This window comes from Amblyomma mixtum, chromosome 2 (assembly GCF_055824585.1).
Source record: "Amblyomma mixtum isolate Tamu chromosome 2, ASM5582458v1, whole genome shotgun sequence".
Classification (NCBI taxonomy): domain Eukaryota; kingdom Metazoa; phylum Arthropoda; class Arachnida; order Ixodida; family Ixodidae; genus Amblyomma; species Amblyomma mixtum.
Genome location: NC_143013.1, coordinates 244540389 through 244562470, shown reverse-complemented (window position 1 = coordinate 244562470; position 22082 = coordinate 244540389). Strand labels below are relative to the sequence as shown.

At 53.4% G+C, this 22082-nt stretch overlaps 2 protein-coding genes across 2 annotated transcripts; one reads left to right on the top strand and one right to left on the bottom strand.

Annotated features, from left to right (window-relative positions):
- Window positions 1-344: 344 nt before the first annotated feature.
- On the bottom strand, window positions 345-6401 carry LOC149363289 (uncharacterized). Its single transcript, XM_089569910.1, has 2 exons — window positions 6293-6401; window positions 345-1142 (listed from the first exon to the last, which is right to left on the bottom strand). Exon 2 carries the CDS (start codon window positions 1139-1141, stop codon window positions 458-460), a length of 684 nt encoding a protein of 227 aa, XP_089426036.1. The 5' UTR covers window position 1142; window positions 6293-6401; the 3' UTR covers window positions 345-457.
- Window positions 6402-10081: 3680 nt separating this feature from the next.
- On the top strand, window positions 10082-21501 carry LOC149363288 (endothelin-converting enzyme 1-like). Its single transcript, XM_089569909.1, has 3 exons — window positions 10082-10612; window positions 17440-19163; window positions 20482-21501. Exons 1-3 carry the CDS (start codon window positions 10082-10084, stop codon window positions 20864-20866), a joined length of 2640 nt encoding a protein of 879 aa, XP_089426035.1. The 3' UTR covers window positions 20867-21501.
- The last annotated feature ends 581 nt before the right edge of the window (window positions 21502-22082 follow it).

Genomic DNA, 22082 nt, shown 5'->3' with positions numbered 1-22082 from the left:
GACTGGAAACTTAAGCAGATTTATGCGCTGTCGTGTCGTTTGTTGTCGCCTTTTACGTGCGATATCGTCTATGATAATTTTATGCATCACAATGCAGATATATTGGTTTGACTCAGTGGAGTAATAACTGAATAGGCGAGCTGCAGACTGAAGGTTGTGGGCAATTCCTCTGCGCGGGGACGCACAGGCAGTCACTCGAGGCAGGACTTTGTACAAAGGGTTTATTCTCACATCAGGGGGGCCGGTCGTCGTCGTGGCAGCTGGGTCAGGTGGTCCTTTCGCAGGGCTGGTCCAAGAGCGAGAGCCCGCGAGCCTCTCCGGTCTCGCCTTATAAAGGCTTTCTCCCAGCCTCGCCCCCCCCGCCCCCCCACTCGGGAAGAAGGGGTCCGAGGCTACCCGCGGTGAGCGGCGCGAGATTTGACTTGCCCGCGAGCAGACCCTACATCTCCCCCCCCCCTCAAACGTCCGTCCCGGGGTCCGCCAGTAGGCGTTCGACGACCTCCGGGTCCGGGTCCATAGAGTCGTCGCAGGGGGGAGGGGTGCTCGCCGGGGGGCCGCTCACCGCTGGCTGGACGGGCTCCTCACGAGCCGCCTGGGGGAGCGAGGCGCCTGGCTCCGCTGGGGGCCCTGCCGGCAGCGCCCTCCAAAGCTCCTCGGCCGCCGGGGACAGCAGGTCTCTCTCCTCCAGGGTCAGGCCGCGGAAAGGCAGCGCCACTTCCTGGAGGTCACCGCCGCGAAGGGGCTGCGCCTGGTCCCGCCACCTGGACCGCGCGCAGTAAGAGATGGCCGCTCCGTTGGCGACCGTGGTCCAGGTGGCCACGTGCCGCAGGACCCTGGGCCGCTTGGGTTGCGGCTGCTCGGTGGCCGAAGCGCCGGCTGGGTGCTGAGGGGGGCCCTGCGCCTGGTCGTCTCTGGCCCTCTTGCGTCGGCCTGCACCACTGGGAGGTGCTCTCCAGTGGTTAGGCATGTGGTTTGGCGGGCGGTGGGGGCCACCGCGGCCGTGGAACCTGCGCCACTCGCGCGGCTCCTGCCGCCAGCCGGGTGGCGCGCCTTGATGGCGGCCACCGTTCGACGGTGGTCTGCCTTGCCTTCTGGAGTCCGAGCCACGGGCGTCGGTCCGCTGGAGCTTCCTAGAAGACATACTGAGAGGGCGAGAGCACTGCGAGTGATAATTGATCGAGAGACACGGGTGCTACCTGGTCCTCAAGTTGTAGCGTCGGTTGCGAACCGCACCGCTACCTGCTCGTCCTCCCGGGGGTGAGATCGCCGCATCGCGCTGATTTTCCACCGCTTCGCAGCCATCGTCCTTGCGAAGGTGGAAAGCCTTTAAATCAGCGACATGCACCGGACCGGCGGTTTCGCCGTTTGTCAACAACCGCAACTGGTAGGTGAGCGGCGTAGTCCGTGCCGTAACTTCGTACGGCCCAGCCCACTTGTGCGCTAGCGACGCGGCGAAACCGCGCGCTGCGTTACTAAGTGGGTGCGTTCTCTTGAGTACTAAGTCGCCCGTGTTGAAAACGACGTGACGGCGACCTTTGTTGTACTGATCCGCCTGCTCCATGCGCGCCACATCGAGGTTTTCGCGGGCTGCTCGCTGCGCTGCCTCCAGGCGCTCCCGGAGCCTTGCCGCGTACTGCGAAAGCGGAGGGGGCGCAGGCCCCGCCGCGTCGAGTAGGGCATTCTCTAGCGGAAAAGCGATCTCTCTCCCAAAATTCAAGTAAGCGGGTGTAATACCCACTGACCTGTTCACGGTTGTCCTTGTAGCGAACGCCAGTTCAAACAGCCGCGCGTCCCAATCTCTGTGCTGCTCGGTCGTCGCGACCAGCATGCTCTTCAGATTTCGATTCACCCGCTCGGTTATGTTGCTCTGAGCGTGGTAGGGACTCGTTCTCCTGTGGCGGATTTGAAGCGCCCGACAAGAGTCTACAAAGACTTTGCTTGTGAAATACGAAGCATTGTCTGTAATCAGGTCGGAAGGGAAACCGAAACGAGTGAAAGTCTCCAACAGTTTTTCCCAAATTCGTTCCGACACAAGCTTCCTAAGGGGGAAAACCTCAACCCACTTGGAATAGTGGTCCGTTATTACCAGGATGAATTGGTTTCCGCGCGCGGACCGAGGGAGGGGTCCCATGATATCGCACGCGACCACTTGCCACGGGTAGTTGCTAACTACCGCCTTCATCATGCCAGCGGGCTTGCCCGCCCGAGGCTTGGCTACCTGGCATACCGGGCAGGTACGGGCGTATCCCAGCACATCCTTTCTCATGCCTGGCCAGGTCGCGACACGGCATAACTTGTCGTAAGTCTTACTGCCGCTGCCATGGCCTGCCAGCGCTGAGTCATGGAAGTACTGCAGGAACCGTTTCCGCAACCTTCTCGGGACCACGACTCGGAAAGGGGATGCTATCGCCTCTTCCTCGTCAAGTTGGGGAATATAGCGGAGCAGCAAGCCATCATCGCCCAGCAGATACGCGTCGTACTTGCCCTCAGCGTTCCCGGTGCAAGCTGCGCTGCTCGCAAGCTCCTTCAGCACCCGCTGGCAAAGACCGTCTGCTTTCTGGGCCTCGATCAGCTCTTCTCTACTGACCGCTACTCCCCAAGACAGATTTCTTTCTGCCTCGCTCCTAGGCAGGCGAGCGGTCGCCGCCACGAGCTGCTGTGTTTCCCTTCCGTCACAGCACCGTGCGGGTCCTTTGTCCGTCTCCTCTTTCTCCAAACCGGGCGCGACACTCCCGTCCGCCCTCTCCTCCTCTCCAACAGCGGTGACGCCGCTTTTTACAAAGCTGGGCTGCGCCTCTGAAGCGCTTCCGCCAGCATTCCATGGTGCGCGCGATAAAGCATCGGCCACCTTGTTCAAGCTGCCCCGGCGGTACTCGATGGCGTACGCGTAACGTTGCAACGTCAGCGCCCCTCTCGCGAGTCTGCCTGCGGGGTTCTTGAGCCTCTTTAACCAAGACAATGCCTGATGATCTGTCTGCACGGTGAAGACCGCTCCGTCTAGGTACATGTCGAACTTCGACAATGCGAACATGATCGCCAGGCATTCTTTTTCGGTCACGGAGTAATTCCGCTCCGCCGATGTGAGCGTGCGACTAGCGAACGCGACAGGGCGCAGTTTGCCCTCGTGTTCCTGCAACAAAACAGCTCCAACACCGTAGTCACTAGCGTCTGTCTGCAAGACAAACTGCTTGTTCAGGTCGGGGAGGCGCAGACTAGCGGTATTCGCTATCGCGCGAGCCAAGGCAACAAATGCGTCACTCTGTTCCTTGCCCCAGACCCACTTCGAGCCTTTACGCAACAGCAGGTTCAGCGGCCTTGCAAGCTCCGAACAGCGCGGGATGAATTGCCTGTAGAACGCAACCATCCCCAAAAACCTCTGCAAGCTTTTCACATCCATGGGGCAGGGGTAGTTCAGAATTGCCTGCAGTTTGTCATCATTCGGTCTCAGTGTGCCATCATCCACGACAAAGCCCAAGAGGTTCACTCTCTTCGATGCCAACTGCACTTTCTTTGGATTAATGGTTAGACCGGCACGTCTCATTCTATCGAGAACGGAATTCAGGTGAATGAGGTGCTCCTCGAACGACTGTGAGAATATCACAACGTCGTCGAGCTACGCCATGGCGTAGTTGAACCTTGCATCGCCCAGCACGATGTCCATCAGTCGCATGAACGTGCTCGGGGCGTTAGACAAACCAAACGGGAGTCGAGTAAATTCGAAGAGCCCGCGGTGGCAGGTGAATGCGGTTTTCTCAATGTCACCTTCGGCCACCTCAATCTGCAGGTACCCTCTGCTTGCATCTAGGACTGTGAAGAACCTCGCGTTCCCTAACGCGTACATCACAGCCTCGATCGACTGAAAAGGGTACGCAACCGTAGGCGTCAGTGAGTTGAGCTTACGATAATCAACACACAGCCTGACCGATCCATCTTTCTTCGGTGCTAGAACCACTGGTGACGCCCAGGGACTTTGTGAGGGTCTCACCGCACCGGTGTCAATCATCTCGTCAAGGGCACAGTCGAGAAGCTGCCTCTTATGCGCACTTAACGGCCTCGGGTTACACCTGAAAGGGCGCGTATCACCCGTCTGAATCTCGTGCTGAAGCAGATCGGTTCTGCCCGGTTTCTCCGTGAAGCAATCCGAAAACGGGAGTAAAGTTTCCGCGAGCCTTCGGCGCTGACTACTGGGTCCTGAGAAAGACGCAATAATCCCTTCTAACGGGCCACCGTCTCTCAGCATCTCGAGGGAGCTCACCTGCCTTTCTGTCGCACAGGTGTGGACACCCACCTTTTGTGCAGGACAGCCGGGCAAGGATGCGCTTTCGAAGGGAATGAGGGGGACGAGCTGGCTGTAACGATAGCCATTCTCCCCCATGTCGAGCACAATGCCTTCGCTCGAGAGAAAATCCCTTCCCAGAATTACTGGTATCGACAAGCCAGGCAGATAGACGAAGCGATGTCTCCGCTTTCTGCCGTCAAAGCGCATCGTAAGACGCACTGCTCCCTTTGCCTTTGCCGCCCCAGCTGCTAAGCTTAACGGGGTTTCGGCCGGTCTGACACGGATGTTACCTATCCGGCAGGCCTCGTACACCTCGTCACCGACCAGTGACAGCGTTGAGCCCGTGTCTACGAGTGCAGAGTATCATCGACCCGCTAACTGCACTAGCATAAAAGGGCTTGAGCGCGGAACGACTCCCTGAGCTCTACAGGCGAGCGGGACAAAGGCCTCCCCGTCGCCGGCGCGGGCGTTCTTTTCCTGACTAGCGCCTTGACAACCATGAAATTCTCCCGCTGACGGTGAAAGGTCGGTGCTACCAGACATCACCGCCAGCGCCTGGCGTTTCCCTGCATACGCCTAGCTTGGCATTCGCGTGCCACGTGGCCGGGCTGGTTGCAATTCCAGCAAAGCCGGTCATTCACCCGCCGCGTGGACGGAGGACCCCTCGTTCCACGAAGCGGTTGGGGACGACTCTCCCCTTTCTCCGCGCATTCCTGACGCTCGCTCGGCGCGTGGCCTGTGAGGCTGGCACGGCGCCGCTGCTCGAATGCGTACGGGTCAAGCGCGCGAGGGACAACAGGGGGTTCCGCCTGCCTTTCCACGGCCATTACCTCGGCGCGCCGAGCCCTCATCGCGCATTCTCGGCCTCCATCCCATGCGCATCCCGGTTCTAGCGATTCGGCCGGCCTGGGGGGCGGCTGGTAGCGCAGTTCGGCGAGTAAATCCGCCTGGACGGTCTTTGCCTCCTGCGCTAGGGCCTCGAGGTTTGTAAAACTGCGGCCCCGCAGATACGGCTTGAAGCGTGGATGGCACTGCCTGATCACACGCGCAACCTGACCTCGGTCGGTTGCCGTCGGATCTGCCCTCTCGTACAGCTCTTGCATTGCGCGTACGTACTCGAGGAGGCTTTCCTCTGGGTGTTGGGTGCGCAACGCGAGCTCCTCCAGCATCCGGCGCTCATAATCAGGCGGCAAGAACTCGGCGCGGAAACGGTCTTTGAAGTCCGCCATCGACTGGAAAGTCGGCTGGCAGCGCCTCCATCGCGCCGCGCTCTCGACGAGTGCTACAGGCAGGACCTGCCCTAGCATTACGTCATCTGGGGCGCCCAGAGCCGTCTGGTAGTCCTCGAGTTGTTGTAAAAACTCGTGGACTGATTTCGCGTCCGTGTACCCGGAAAAGGAGGGGACCTCCATATTTATCCGCGGGCGCGATGCTGTCGCCGATGCTACCGATGCTGCGGCCTGGTTGGCGCCAGCCACCGAACCGAGCTGACGGGCTAATGCGGCAAACATCTCAGTCACCTGCCCCATTACGGCCGCCGCGTAGGCCGTCTCACTACCGGCTGCCCCGCCATCCAAAGCCGTGGCTGAAACATCCTTTCTGGGAGGCATAGTTCGCGCTAACTGTCCGGCCGCACCGGCTAACTGCTCATGGCAACAAGAACATTCACATACACAACAATCTATCTACAAACACGCGGAAATACACAACACAAAACGCCCGAAAACTACATAAATAACACAAAACCCCTAACAAATTTACAACACCACACAAGTCGCTACCCCGCGAACATTCCGCCTGACCCGCTCCTTAACCCTATCGGTCCGGCGTGGCCCTGAACAAAGAGGGCCTGCCACGAGTCTGGCTGCACGTCCCAAAATCGGCAGAGAAATCGTCCACAAGGTGTTAATTAAAGCCGCACGCTGGGCGCCATTATTTGTGGGCAATTCCTCTGCGCGGGGACGCACAGGCAGTCACTCGAGGCAGGTCTTTGTACAAAGGGTTTATTCTCACATCAGGGGGGCCGGTCGTCGTCGTGGCAGCTGGGTCAGGTGGTCCTTTCGCAGGGCTGGTCCAAGAGCGAGAGCCCGCGAGCCTCTCCGGTCTCGCCTTATAAAGGCTTTCTCCCAGCCTCGCCCCCCCCGCCCCCCCCCACTCGGGAAGAAGGGGTCCGAGGCTACCCGCGGTGAGCGGCGCGAGATTTGACTTGCCCGCGAGCAGACCCTACAAGGTTGTCCCGACGGAGCGCGTGTTTTCGATCACCAGTACGTGTTCGGCATCCTTGCGCTGAGCTTGCTCTTGTTCCCATTAAACACATTTCATGCACAGGATTGTAAGCACGACAGCTACCGATTTCAGCTGCTTTTTCCGCACGCATGTCAGAGGAATCTGGGGGGTAAAGGTTTATCTGTAGTATCTTTCTGCTCTTAGTATCTACACTACTTTGGTTTGGTTTATTAAGGTTTTACGTCCCAAAGCGACTCAGGCTATAAGTGACGCCGTATTGAAGGGCTCCGGAAATTTCGGCCACCTGGGGTTCTTTAACGTGCACTGACATCGCACAATACACGGGCCTCTAGAATTTCGCCTCCATCGAAATTCGGCCGCTGCGGCCGGGATCGAACCCGCGTCTTTAGGGCCAGAGCCGAGAGCCGTAACCACTGAGCCACTGCAGCGGTGCGGTATCTACCTTACTGATAGGAAAATACTATGCGCGATTTCATTACATTTTCCACACTTAGCCAAACGGCTACGCAACGCCCTCACACGCGGCGAGAGCTCCTGAATAAAATAACGCGACTTTGGACCTCAGAATTAGTGAAAGCTGGATTAGCTGCTCATATCTATTCAAGCTTTGATAAATTAAGCGAACGTACGTTTTTATGCATCAGGTTGCATAAACCATGACAAAATTTGTTTTCTGTTGGCGCTGCGACTCAGTTGAGCTCACAGCGGTAATTTGTTGATAAACTGGCGCGGCGACAAGAAAGCCCTGTTTGTGGAAGGGGAGGGGGGGGGGGGGGGGGCTTTATGGTTGGCGGGAAGGAATAAGAGTGCATGGGAATTGGAATTGCATGCTAGCCGCACACCTAATGCTTGATATTGAAGGAAGGAAGGAAGGGAAAACTTTATTTACACTAATGGTTTTTCCTGCGGTTTGGGGGCATCTTCAGAGACGTCTTGGTTCTACCCCCAGGATATTGAACAAAAAGTTTCTTTGCGGTGGAGCACCCAGACGGAATTCGATATGAGCACGAGCGCGTTCTTAGCGCCGGCACAATTAACCTGAATGTCAAACTAAATGTCATTAAAACGCGTCAATGTTATCGCTTTGATAACGTAAATACTTCCTGCAACACAGCCACGTAGCGGAAGTATGCTCGACAATGTTTCTTTAGCGCCAGAAGCGCGGATATATGCAGGCGCGGCCTCGGAACTGCCGCAGCCCCGCAGTCCCCAAAGAAACGCCCGCACCGCGGCGCGCCAGTCGGTGCAAAATGGCCGCGCCCGGGAGAGGCTGAAAATTCTGGTCTATATGGCTACGCGCAGATGTTGCTTTCCCAATCTTCCAGGTTTAACCACAGCTAAACCACAGCCAATTTTTTGGCTCAATTTTCACCGTTCCACCTCTCTGAGAAGAAGATTACTTAAGGAGCCCTTGCAGCTTGCTGGAATCTCATCGACTGCCTTAGCAAATGTTAAAATATTTTCTTTTGTATGCCTTCTTACATTTTGACTTAATCAATTACATTCTTCTTGCGTTTTGACTTTATCAAACTGGCGCTACAAACTACAAGAACGCTTAATAGCGTGCAGCCACTGCCGCGCAAGTCCCGGCCTTGCTACGCGGCCGAAACTTTATCTAATATACTTCCTAACACGCAGCGACTATACACGAACAGTATAGCTAAACCTTGTGAGTAAGTGAACGAATGACGACGCCCCACATCTAGCTCGTCACATCAAAAGAGGCGGAGACAAGAAAAAAGGAAAACTGCAGGCTACCCTTAGGACTATCAGAAACAACGGCCGCGTAGTTGACGATGATTAGCCTTTTAGTGCGAAAAGCGCTGCTTCACTATAGTAAAGCTGAAAACGCAGGGATGTGTGTAAAGCCTCAACATTTTATGTTTGACGGAGCGCCATCGGCGCAGGCCTTGCGCAGCGGCTCCGTCAGAGCGCGGAACCGGATGCCCTTTGCACTTCAACTCTGCACTTACTGCATGCAACTGCTCAGCTTTACTTTTCCAGTAGGTTGCTTTGCCCACAGCTGTCTGGGCAGCGAGGTGGCGGACAGCATCACCCATTAAGACCTGCTAACGAATCCGCAAAGAAAGATCCCTCTAACTGAAACGCTAGTCTTCAAAGAAACAGTGCTCAACCATTTCAGACCCGTGTGATGATCATCCAGTCGACCTTGTGTGACCAAGGGACTAGAGAGACCTCCAGCCACTCCACTGCTCCCCATTCGCACGGGTTCTGCTAGCCACACCTCCCTTCCCCCCCCTCGCCCCCCCCCCCCCCCCCCCCCCCCTCAGCGTGAATGCATAAGACGGGTATGGCAGCGTCATCGCTGAGTACATCATGAGGTGTACGTCGGGATCTAGGTCATTACCTACCCGGATTACAATGCGGAGAGGTGTGTACTACTCGCGCCCCTCAAGTGCTACATAGTTCACTGCAGGATTTTTTTTAGACACGCAGAAACTGGACATGTATACAGGAAGGAGGCTTCCCGCTTTCTGAAATTCCTTCAGTACACTGATCTGAACACAAAACGGTGAGAGTAACAATTTATTATTATTGCGGGTGTTTGCGCGCGTTGCGGGGCAGTTGTGCTAGGTCACAGATATCTGCCAAATTTCTTGCAATTAACGTTTAGGTACCACTACGGCGGAGTGATTGCCGGCAGAAGAATTGCAAGGCGAAACAACAAAACTCATCTATATCAAACTCTTAACCGACTTTCATTCTGCCCTTTTTTCTCTACGTTGTCTAATCCACGAGCCCTTCTGCGTATTTTAGTATTCTATGTAGAAGATAAAATTTTAAACATTTTTTTTATTTCCAGCCATAAATTGTACTTTTCTTCGGGCCACCACGCAGACGCATCATTTGTGGCCCCAGATTTCAGGTCGTTGCCCTCAGTTTGCGCGTGCCGTATGTCGGAGTGATGAAGCAGTAGAAGAAGAAGCAAGCACCGCCGTTCTAGGGCTGTCCGTCATTGCGAACCCTTGAGTCATGATCCCTGCCGTTAACGAAGAAAACAGCAAGAACAAAAAGAGGCGCGGCTCCCGGAGTAGTTCCACGGGGTCCAACAGCAGCGGGTCCTCACGCGGCTCGGATTCCTCTGCTAAGCGTAAAGCGCTTCGCCGGCGTGTGATCAAGCCCACCCAGCAAGTCCCTGGAGCCGTTGCTCAAGGGCACATGCAACCAGACACCGCCGCCGCTACTGCCTCCGACTTTGCGGACGCTCGTTCGAACAAACCCCCCGGAACCAAGCGGGAGACCCCGAGCCTCAGAGACGTACAGCCTGAGAATATCGAAACCCTGCCGGACGACTCCGCTAACCCTGTTCCATGCGAGGCCCGCCCCGCTGTTTCGGAGGCACCGCCTTCGGTGAAGAAAACACCGACCACCACCAGGCTTCCATCATGGTGGAATCTGTCAGTCAGCAAGAAGCCCCAGCTGCCTGGGCAAAAGCACAACGGCTCGCAACGGAGGCGATCATCAGGGCAATCTGACAGTGTTGAGAATTATTTACTACAAGCGCGGTCCGGGACTTCAACGAAGGAACAGCCGATGTCATCGCCCCATCCTGAGGACAAATACCCGCCAAAAATACGCAGATCCAGCACCCAGGGTAAAGCTAGGCGGTCGGGCTCTGTTGCTAGTTTACCGAGAGGACAACCGACGTCTACGACACATCCTGAGGACAGGCGCCCGCCAGGCAGGCGCAGATCCAGCATTGGGAGTGAGACTCGGCGGTCGGGCTCCGATGCTGGCTTACCAGGGGGTGGCCAGGCAACTCTGTCTAGCAAGCGCAGTGCTTCAGACGGTAGCCTTACGGTGCCCACATCAACGCAGCCGAACCGTGCCCAGGATCATAGACCATCGATGCGAATGGATTCCAGACCGCAACGTCGACTGTCGCTATCTTCTCGGAGGTCATCGACGACAGATGACCAGGGATCTCAGCGTCCGCCGTCGCTGTCTTCTTTGAGGTCATCCACCAAGGAGGAGTTGGGGTCTCACCGCCAACGGTCTATGTCGTCCTTCATTCAAGGCCTTAAGACCTTCAGCAATGAACGCCACGGAGAGCGGCACTCTAAGGTAAATGCCTGAAGGCTATATCGTGCCACAATTGATTGTTTAGTGCATGCATGCGTTGTTTGCGTTACATTCTAGTAGCGTTCACAGAGCATTCGGGCTCCATCTCCGAACAGTACATTCTTCAGTACATTCTTGAAGTTCCGTTCACTGCACGAAAACAGCGACGACAGCTGCAATCGCATGCGACTTGTGTCAGTTTCCAGTTTCGTTGCGTTGTTGTAACAGCGATACGTGACAAATCTGCTCACCCTTCGGGTCTACCGGACCGTTAACAAAACTACATCAAAAACCGACAACAAACAGAAAAGTTTGTAGCGGGCATAAAGTAGCGGGCATAATGGAATACGTTTGGCGCGTCGGTCCTAACTGTGACGGCGGCGAAACATCCGCCAGTTATGAAATTTGGCAGCCATTGCTCTCTGGTTCCGCTTAGTTGCTGCCCTTGCATTGCTTCTTGGGAGCTCATCCTTTGTAATTATTCGCAGAAAATCTCCTATATTCGTTAATTTCCAGTAACCTTTTCTAATAATGGTGGCCCTCTTTTTTTCCTGCCAGCGTACGAAACTTAACTAGTGTTTAGTAAACATTGCAGTACTTAAGAAGAGCGGTTTGAGCATGGAGCACGCCGTATTTTTCTGTCGCTTTTTTTTCGGTTCTTTGCTGAATCATGCATGCTGTGCTGCTTCATCTAGAGGAGTTTTCCTGGTAGTTAAGACCTCGATCCTGGAAGCCATTCTCAGGCTAGAGCATATTAGGGTATTTAGCCAGGCTCAATCAAGACGCCTCGTCCCAACACGGTCCTGAAATCAGCGGTTACCATTATTGTCGACAGGCTTGTCAAGGTCGACAATTCCGTTGTTCTGCAGCGCCAAAGCAGGAAATGCACTGCGCTAATCAATAGTTAAGGATCGCGGCATGTTACAGACCCGAAAGTTGGGCGAGTTGATGCGTATTCATCTTCGAACCACAGCACGACTGACAGACCCGTACAGGGAGACAGGTGAGCAAACCTCGAATATGATATTGACACCGAGAGCCGGTAGGGCGTTAGAGGAAGGCACACAAGCACTAGCAGTGCAGGCACAGCTCAGCCAACCGACGCTCGAGCAGGAGAAGATGACGAAGACAGGCGGATGCCAACACACCTAGTCCGACCGCGTGGCGCGCCAGTAAATGACCAACAGTGTGGCAATACGAAGGTTTGCCTCTGCGATCAAGGACGTCTTACACATGTATAAACTAGAAAAAAAAAGCGCAAGCAGTCAACAAAAAAAAACTCTGCCTCTCCCGTAAACGAGAGTAGAGTAAGCATGAAATGTTTACGGGCCTAATGTCATCTCGGTGGACACCCGAACCGCACCGTACAGGAAGGGAGGAACGCCACCACCCGTTCAGCGCAATGCCTTGCCATTTGAACGCGAGGTTTTTTGAGGAAAGGAAATGGCGCAGTAATTCTCTGCCATCTCGGTGGACACCCGAACCGCACCGTAAAGGAAGGGAGGAACGCCGCCACCCGTTCGGCGCGATGCCTTGCCCTTTGAACGCAGCGCTTCTCCCCCGGATCACATATGACAACGAAGTGTAACGTGGCATTTATGTGCTTTTTGCACGCGTTATTAGAAATCGGAAATTATAATTCCGTGCATTATCAAACCCACAGCTCCACTGATATCTTGATAAACATTGAGAAGGCACTGGCAGCAGTTATTTTTTGTCTCATTTGGAGACCAACCGGCGCTTGCATGCCGGTCGCGTAGGAGGGCTTAGAGAGTCTCGTTAAATCTCGTTCAGTCTCGTACGGTGCCCGGATGTTCTCGTTTCAGAGCCCGGATGACTGGATTTCAGTGCCCGGATGACTGGATTTCAGTGCCCGGATGACTAGATTTCAGTGCCCGGATGACTGGAATTCAGTGCCCGGATGACTGGATTTCAGTGCCCGGATGACTGGAATTCAGTGCCCGGATGAGTGGATTTCAGTGCCCGGATGATGGCTCTCGGTCTCGGCGTGACGTCACCACACTGCCGACAACGGGAGCTAAAAGCATTTCATGCTTAAAAGGAGAGGTACTGAGTTCAAATCCACAGGCTCTTCGCACGAAAGAACAAAGGGGCAAAACCCCGCCATTGCGTCGGAAACCAGTGGTTGAATGCTATCATAGAGACCAAGGTGTCGGCTATAAAAGGAGATGGGGGGATGATCGATCCACGCCAACTCCTCTGCGACATGGAACGCTTCTTCTCTCTCTGGTGCCCTGGTATCGGTGTCGAAGTAAGATGCCTGTATCCCTGAACAAAGGCTCACACCTGCGTGCACGGTAACGGACAGCGAGGTGCGACAATTTGTTGCTTTGCTGCATTCTTTCAGAGCCCCACGTTCACATAAAGCACCGTCTGCTCGAAATATTCATGACAGACTAAATCGTTACAGGACGCTTTATTCACAAGTTACGAGCGGTCAGGAACATTCGCTCTCTGCACATCTTTCTTGGGGTATGGAAGACCACAGTTCGCATCGCACCTACCTGCTGCTCTCTTAGACCCGATGGACTATGCACGTGCGTTAAAACCGTAGGTACCGCAGTTTCCGGCGCTTTGCATAAGCAACTGCCATGACGCCATGAGCCGAATTCCACTATGATACGGCATGTACAGCCGTTTATTTTACCTCATAAAAGTGGAAGACTGGACTAGATGCTAAAGAAAGAGGAAGACAACGCACGCATTATCAACCTGAGCCAACTATAGCCAGTCTTGCCCTGATACAGTTAATTTCTTGCAGATACTTGTGGGCTCTTCGTTATGTGTCAGAGCATGTGGTGCACTCTTCCTTTTGTGTCTCTCCCGGTCTGCGCTCTTTTTCGCCATTATTGATCTGCACCAACCAGCGCAAACTTCTGATATGCCTTTTTTTTTGCCTCCATCCCCGTCGCATCAGCCAGAACCATTCCTGGCGCCCGCTGCCTCTATGGGCCAAAGTCTCCGAAACTAGTTTCATGGGGCGTGCCAACTGTTATAGGTTTCATTGCTTTTCCATTTTTTGCGTTTATGTTTTGGTTATTTTGGCTTTTGATCGCAAAACATTTTATTCCCCGGAAAGAACTTGGTAAGAGGTCGCGTTAAGTGGTCGAGAGTACATAGCCCTCGACGACTTTGTCAGCCCACTCCACCGCCAGAACTTGCGTTCTGGGGTCAAAGCTAACCAGTGCGGCCTCCCACCGCTCGAGAAGAAGAAGCGGTGGTAACTAGATCACCCGGAGATGGCTCTATTTTAAAATCCAACAGGAGGTGATCGCAGTTGGCTAGTTGGCCGCAGTATTTACACTTTGGGTAGGTAGGTAGGTAGGAAAGACTTTTATTGCTCTAGAAAGGTGCTAGTAGCAGACGAGAAAGAAGAGGTCCATCTTCCTTCTTCTCACAGGGTCGGTGCCCCTATTCCAGGGCTCCGCTGAGCTTCGCTGCTCGTTGGGCGTGCTGGATCAGACCTTGTTGGCAACCCAGATCGCCGCTGGAGAGCCGGCTCTCCCACTGTTCTGCACTCGGGTCTTTGCGAAAGTTGTCGTTTTTACTGCATTCCCACGTGATGTGGTACAACGATGGTTTGCTGCCACACCACTGGCAAGTGTCCCGATATTGCGTCGGGTAAATCTTGCTAAGGATATGCAGGTTTGGGAATGTTCCTGTCTGCAATCTTCGCCAATACACTGCCTCTAGTTGATTTAGATCAGGATGAGGCGGCGGATAGCGGATCCGTACCCCCTTATAGTAGTTGAGAATGTCTGAGTACGTAGGGCTGACTCGGTCTGGTAGATCGTCCGATTGGGAGGAAGCTCGGCTCGTATACCCTCGAGCTACCTCGTCGGCGCGTTCGTTCCCCGCTATGTCGGTGTGTCCTGGCACCCAGTAAATGCTATGTGTGACTTTTGGTGGGGTCGCGCTCTGGAGGAGCCGGAGCGCGGCGCGACCTATGCGGCCGTTCATGTAGTTACGGCACGCTTCTCTCGAATCTGTAAGGATGGTAAGGGACATGTTGCTTCGATAACCGGCCACCGCCGCTAGAGCTACGGCCAGCTCCTCCCCTTCGGTTACCGTGCAATCCCTCACTGAGGCGCTAGCTAATTCCTTTAAGTTCGAATCAATAACTACCGCCACTGTGCTGTTATGTGAGCTTCCTGTATACGGAGCCGCGTCCGTGTATACCGTTGTGGATTTTGTAGCTAGATTTTGTTGTACATACCTCGCCCGGGCTGCCCTACGGGCCGCATGCAAGTTGGGGTCCATGTTCCGGGGAAGGGAGCGAACCTTTAGCGTCTGGCGAATTGCGTCCGGTATGCTCGCAGTACGATTCTCGAATTCCGCAGTTCGGCCTAGCCCCAGTCGCCTAAGGAGCGAGCGCCCCGTAGGAGTCTGCTGGAGCCTAGCTAACTGCGTGACCAGTTGGGCTTCTTTGATCTCTTCGAAGGTGTTGTGAATTCCAAGAGCCAGTAGTTTTTCGTTGGAGGTGTTCATTGGTAGATGCAGGGCTGTCTTGTAAGCTTTGCGGAGTATGGTATCTGCACTATCCACTTCTCCTTTGTTGAGGTTGAAGTACGGGAGGGCGTAACCCACGCGACTGACCACCAGGCTCTGAACCAGGCGCAGGGTATCCCCCTCTCGCATGCCGCTCCGCTTCTGCGACACGCGCGTGATCATTCTGGCGACCTGAGTGGTCGATTGCTTGAGAAGGCCGAGCGTATGGCCGCATCGCTGGTTGCTCTGCAGCCACATTCCCAAGACTCGTATCTTGTCTCGTTCGGGAATTAGCTGTCCTTCGAGGGACATATAGATAAGAATAAATGTGCGGGAGGAGTGTTTGGATGCGTATCGATCTCGTCTGTAGACGACGGCGCGTAACCTCTTGTTCTTTAGTCAGGCTTTTGTCCGGAGGGGGGGGGGGGGGGGGGGGAGTTCTCTCTAGTTTGAAATGACTGGTGAGATCATGATATGTGGAGTCCTTCGTGAAATTCAGGGAGCCAGACTCATCCACTGCCCGGTGGACGAAATCTCGGGCTTTATTGTGGGCTGCCTCGTTCCCCGGATTCCCCGAATGGACTGAGACCCATATCAGTTCGGAATAATTTGGTGAGAATTTGGTGGCGTTAAGAATTCTAAGGGAGGTGTTTGAAATTCGCCCTTTTGCGAATTTATTGGTAGCTATTTTTGAGGCGCTCAGAATGATACTCTCTTGGGTATTATAGCTGCCTATTCTGCCGTTCCAGAGGATTTCGTTTTGATTGTTGCAGAGACGATGTGGTCACCATTCTCTTTCCCAGCCAAAGGCATTCTTATGTTTGTATTCAGCCGCATATACATAAATTGTTCCAGCGCACTGTCCGTATTCATTATGTAAGGCTTTGGCTCGTGCTTGTCTTCTACCCTCATGGTGTACGGGGCGCATGTTCTTTGGAAGTGTTTTGGGTGATTTCCCGGTTTATGCCTGTATAAAAGGCCCGCGTTCGCAGAAGTGAAGTTTCCGTTCACAGCGCATGAACGTCTTCGGTTTCGCGAGACGTTTATTACGCCCGCGTGTTCCGGGATCTGTGCTATCAGGTGAAACGCGCGTTGCATAGGGGCAGTCTGTGAAATGGTTTGTTTTCAATCATGTGAAAACTTACGAAGGCGCCGTGTATATTTCAAAAAGCGCAGATTCACGGGCTATGTAGAGGCATTCTCACAATCTAGATGTCTTATCTGGCATTCTTGGACTATGTCCGAAATTCCAGGACAAAAGTTTTGAAAATTAGAAAATTGTAAGAACCTGTTATGGAAATATTGAAGGTAATGCAACATTCTTCTCATCTGTAGCAAAATCTTTTTGTTTTAAAGCGCTTCCATCGATCGCATCGAACAGTTAAGACTGCAATAGAAAACTAGTGGGAACGCTTTTGACGACAGCAAAAACATTAATACAAAAAAATGGCTGAGGCTTAGCTAAGGTTAAGCCTAGTCAGATGCGAAGCATATTGGTGGCTAGGCTTGGTAATACATGGCTTTCCTTGGTTGAATACTTGGTAATCTTAATACAACCACTAGAAGCCTTCGTCGTGGGGGAAGACAACGGCATGGCTACAGCGGAACGCCGACTAACCCCGAGACGCGCGTTGGGTGAGCGCCTGGATTGCCACGGAAGCCGCGTCTGCCTGTCCGGTGGAGCGAGCGTTTCACCTACACCGAGTGTGAACGCGCGTTCGAAATGCGCGGGAATGCCGCTCGAGGACATTCCGGCGTCTGTGCGATGGCATCGTTCTCCCTTTCCCAGCGCGTGACGGCGATCTGTCGTGACGTCATGTGTCAAGTGGTGTGACGTCACTGTACCACGTGGTCTGCACGGCGTGCAACCACAGCGACGGCGCGAGGTGGACCCCCGTCTTCCTCTGTCGTGATGTCATATGTCACGTGGTGTGACGTCACTGTACCGCGTGGTCTGCACGGCGTGCAACCACAGCGACGGGTGCGAGGTGGACCCCCGTCTTCCTCTGTCGTGACGTCATGTGTCAAGTGGTATGTCACGTGGTGTGACGTCACTGTACCACGTGGTGTGCACGGCGTGTAACCACGGCGAAGGACTGTAGTGTACCTCTAGTAATATGCTTCGCATAAAAAATAAGACTGCCGTCGGGTGATCTGCAGATATATTGATTGTTATAGTGAAATCTTTATTGCGTTTATGAACTGTTTCCCACTGAAAAACGCTTTTGTCCAGAATTGTTGGGTATGTGGTGGTAAGACGCTACGATAGTGTACTTAAAAGGATTTCCACTGGATGTGAATATCTGTGTTTCCCCTCGCAGGGACCACCTACTCTTGGCGTCGTGTTCACGGCTGCTGGAGTACCGTTTAGGAAGCGGGATATTGTCATTGCGGCTTTGTTCGTGGCGGCTGTGACAGTCGTGATCGTTGCCGCTGTGATCACGCTGATGGGATCCAATGAGCGAGAGCCTCCGATGCAGTTCTGCAAAACGAAAGACTGCTTCGGTCACGCCTGGCTGCTTACCGCCAAGCTGAACCACAGTCTCGACCCATGCCGAAACTTCAGCGCTTACGTTTGCTCCGCCTGGTCTCCCCCCGAGCGCTACCTCGAGCATTCCAACTCGGCCATGGACGACGTGCGCAAATCCTGGTTCCGACCTTTCCACGCCATGTTGGCCGATGGCTCGCGGATTATCAGCGCCGGACGCAAACCACTTGCCATGTACTCCTCTTGCATGGGTGAGCCGTCGCAGTACGGCTCTAACGTGGCCATATTCTGGAAGTTCCTCAATGAATGCCGGCTGTCCTGGTCAGGTGAACAAGACCCAGGAGACACCAGAGCCCTCGACGTACTGCTGACGTTGGCATTCAAGTGGCACGTTCCCCTCTTGTTTCAAGTGAGAGTAGTGCGTATGCCGGCCATGTTGAAGTGGCGCTTTACCATTGATCCCGGTTCGCTCATACCTCTCATGTTCCAACATCACGTCACGATTAAAGAGGCCGGAGGATACATGAAGTACTGGTCCGCATTTTACTTTATCCTTAGCGGCGAACAGACCGAGGCTAAGATAAACAAGACGCTCATCGATGCAGCAATGGCAATGGAAGGGGATGTATTCAAAAAGCTTCTGACCGCAATGCAGCCTCCGGTTGTCCAGCCTGTGTTGGTTTCAATCACGCAGATAGGATCCTATACTCCACCGCTATCCTCCGACCAGTGGCTTAGGGCTTTCAGGCAAACTCAGCTCGAGCCCGCGGTGATGCCCAGCGACGAAGTTCTGCTAGGCGACGTGCCCTTCTTCGCGGTCTTGGCAAGCGTGCTTGCTTCGTACACGGACAAGCAGATTCTGGCCCTGATCGCCTGGTCATTCGTGCAGCTGTTCGCACCGGCGGTGGACTTCCGACTTCTGGAAAACCGGTACGGCCTGGGCGTCGCGTTATACCGGCCGTACTTCTGCGAGCGATTCGTCGAGACCGCCTACCGCCTCCTCGTGACGGCGCTGAGCTCTGTGTCGCGCTTCTCGCGAGAAGAGCGCACTTCCGTCAGAACGGGCTTTGAAAGCCTGGCCCTGGCCGCTGCAGACTTGCTCGAAGAGGCAACCTGGCTGGACAACGGGAGCCGGTCGCTCGCCATTCAGAAAGTCTCCACCACGCGCCTGTTTCTGTGGCCCCCCGAGCAGTTCCTGAAGAGTAGCGAGCTCGAGCGCCTGTACGAAGATTTCCCCACCAAAGAGGGGTCGTTCGGCGAGTACTGGGTCAAGGCGAGTCGCAGCGCCGCGACCGCGTACCGTCCGCGGGAAGACATCGACCTCTTGGGCTACCCGGTGAACTACGCGCTGCCGTACTTCCTCTACGACGCCGCGACTGGCTCCGTGAAGGTGGCCGTGGGTGCAGTGACCGCCCCACTCTACTACTCCAAGGGCACAAAGGCCATGTTCTACGGAGGACTGGGCTTCTACATGGCCCTGCGGCTGGTCGCGTCCATAGATAGCCAAGGGCTGAGGTGGCACCCCAAAGGCTCGTTCGGAGATTCCTTCCTTTCCAAGTAAGCGCACTTACGGTTTCCATTTCTGGCGAAATAGTAGTTTTTCTGTGTGACTTTGGCAGCAGCAAAAGGCAGGGTTAATTGGAGAGGCATGGGAGGGATCTTTCCTAGTAAAAAAAAAAACATTGGAGCCAACTGGACATTCCAATTGGACATTCCCATTGGTTCCAATTGGATTTCCCAACTGGAACCAATTGGTTCCGGTTGTATTTCTGGACACCCTACCAGTTGGACCCATTAGGCCAGGCAGTTATATCACCTAGAAAACATTCACAAAATATGTTATGTTCATTGAGAAAGAAAGGTAGCTGAATGTTTGTGAATAATATGCTCTAGGATCTTGGATAAATATTTCTACAACTTAACATATTATAATGTGCAAAAGGAAAACTGATTTATGATTACTGCAGGGAGACACTGTGCCTAGTGTCAATCAACATTTTTCTATGGAATTGAAATTAACATGCTTTTATGGAAATCAAAGCCAACAGACACACACACATCACACACAAGCAAATATGTACATCCAGAGAACACACTTCTGCTCCAACTTATAAACCCAATTTATGAGGCTCTCATGCTGGGGCCAGTGGCGCTTGCCTACCGAGCACAGTTATTTAATTTCAGCAGCAGTGGTGGCGTAGATGATTACAATTTAGTAGGTTAAGCTGCTGATAGCTCTTATTACAAGAACCATATTAGTACTACATTGTTTGTCAAATATGCAAACATTCATTGGATAAATTGGGTGCAGTTGGGTGGACCAATTGGCTGCAATGGGTAAGACCAATTGGGCTCAACAATTGGAAACCCAACTGGTCCAATTGGATAGTACTTGGGAACTGAACTGGGGAAACTGGAACCATTTGGAAATCCAATTGGTTCCAATGTTTTTTTTTTTTTTTTTTTGACTGGATTGCCCTGCAGTGGGCATAGTCAGGCTGATGACATAGAACCAAGGTGCTCAACGGGACTAACTGGAACATATACTTCTCAAGAGGCAGCAGGATGGTAACATATGTTTCTCATTGCACTGCTACAGTGCACTGTAGCACTGTGCCCTTAAAAATATGGCATACGTGAGTACCTCTCGATGAAATTAAGCACCTATCGAAGTACCTCCTGGTGAATAACCCGATGAAATTAATCGAAGCCATACATTACAGCATTCCGCATAGCTCACGTGCACGTTCCGGCCATTAAACCCCGCATACACATATACACATTTGCCACTTCGTCTTTACTCCTTTGCCATCCATCTTGCATCCATGCTTCCGTGCCCACTGTGTTCAGTTGCATTTGACTGCGCCGTTCGCAGTGCCTCGGCGAAGGCATTCGAGGCCAGGGACGGCTGCCAGATCCAGGGACAGGACGCTGGTAACCGCAACTACGAGACCGGAACCGGAAGCAGGCGAAGGAGCAGCATATTTCCGGAAGTGCCCGCTCTGGAAGTGGCTCACATGGCTTACCACCGCGCGGTGCGCAGCGATGATGCGCCGCAGGGCATCGCGGGCGACCTCACCGGAGAGCAGGTGTTCTTCATGACCCTGTGCTACATGACGTGCACGCTGGCCGGAGCCGTAGGGCCCCACACAGTAGACTGCAACAAGGTCGCGCGCAACTCTGCTGCCTTCGCAGAGGCCTTCAGCTGTCCCGCGGGCTCCCCAATGAACCCCGAGAAGAAGTGCTCCTTCTTCGCCTGATCCTGCCAGCAGAGGGACACCTACCATGCGGACATGGCATACATGTATACATTGATTTGTGGACTGTTTCAGTCCACGCCAATTAAGCTTTTCGATACCCTTGCTGTTAGTTGTGAACTATGTAGAATTCTCTGTTTACGCTCAAATCATGCAATTTTTTATTCTCCCTACAGCATTCACCTCTTGCATGTATTTTCTGGTTTTACTTTTAATAAGTGCTAGTTTTTAATTCATATTTCTCGAGTACATTTTGCAAAGCCACGTCACAGAAGCGACGTGTAAAAAAAGTGGTTACTTTTACAATTACTACTAGGTCATCATAACGAGCATGTGCGTCATAAGAACCAGAAAACAGTGACCAGAAGTTATTTCATCGCTGCTAGCTGTCTCGACCTCCCCTCAGACGATGTCGGTGCAACACCACTTAAGCTTTGAATGTGTACTAAACATTTCAGACTTTACGCGATCTGTTTTACACCTCTGTAACTCAGGTATACTCTCCCGCGTGCATAAACAAGCTCCCTGTTTTTATTGTTACTACTGTGAGTATAAAAGAGTATACATATTGCAAAGCTTTGAATTGGTCTGTACTAAAAATAAAAGCAGGCTTTGTAGATTTACATCGTCATTAGCAGCCGTTACACCATTGCGTCGCTATGGTTGACACGACAGTATCGCCTACCCTACTCAGCCAATTTCACCATCACGGAAGTCTCAGGGCTACATTCGGCTGGCAACCACCTGAACAAAATCCGCCAACAGACGAGTGCCACTGTTTGCGACTGAAGGACTACACTTTATCCTCCACCACTCAAAGGAAAAATTGCATCATTGCTAATGGCGGCCAAACTCCATTACTACCAGAACAGGGACCTCCATCTTCCTAACATTAGCTCCTGTTCCTGGAGGGAGAGAGACTGTAGAGTTCCTGGTGTCACTTTTTGTGAAGGTGCAAGGTAAATTACATGCCACAGAAACTAGAGGCCACTTCTGGCCTCTGCTAAGAGCACCGTGCAAGATGGCCGCCGCTATGAATTCGGGCATGGGGGAGAAAGCGCCCGGAAAAATTATTTTCGTTTACACGCCCTTTCTTGTTTACCTTTTTTCGGACCTACCTCCGGGATGCACAAGAGCTGCTTATGCTACAACTACAACACGCCGTTCTGGGCCCTCGCTAAGAGTGCACGGACAAGATGGCCTCCAGGATCACATGATA

Excerpts from the sequence above, each read along its gene's own strand:
- LOC149363289 (XM_089569910.1), bottom strand. The coding sequence starts at position 1,141 with ATGTCTTCTAGGAAGCTCCAGCGGACCGACGCCCGTGGCTCGGACTCC.
- LOC149363288 (XM_089569909.1), top strand. The coding sequence starts at position 10,082 with ATGTCATCGCCCCATCCTGAGGACAAATACCCGCCAAAAATACGCAGA. Across the intron at positions 10,613-17,439 it reads ACGGAGAGCGGCACTCTAAG|GGACCACCTACTCTTGGCGT; the intron begins GTAAATGCCTGA and ends TTCCCCTCGCAG. Across the intron at positions 19,164-20,481 it reads GGAGATTCCTTCCTTTCCAA|TGCCTCGGCGAAGGCATTCG; the intron begins GTAAGCGCACTT and ends CGCCGTTCGCAG.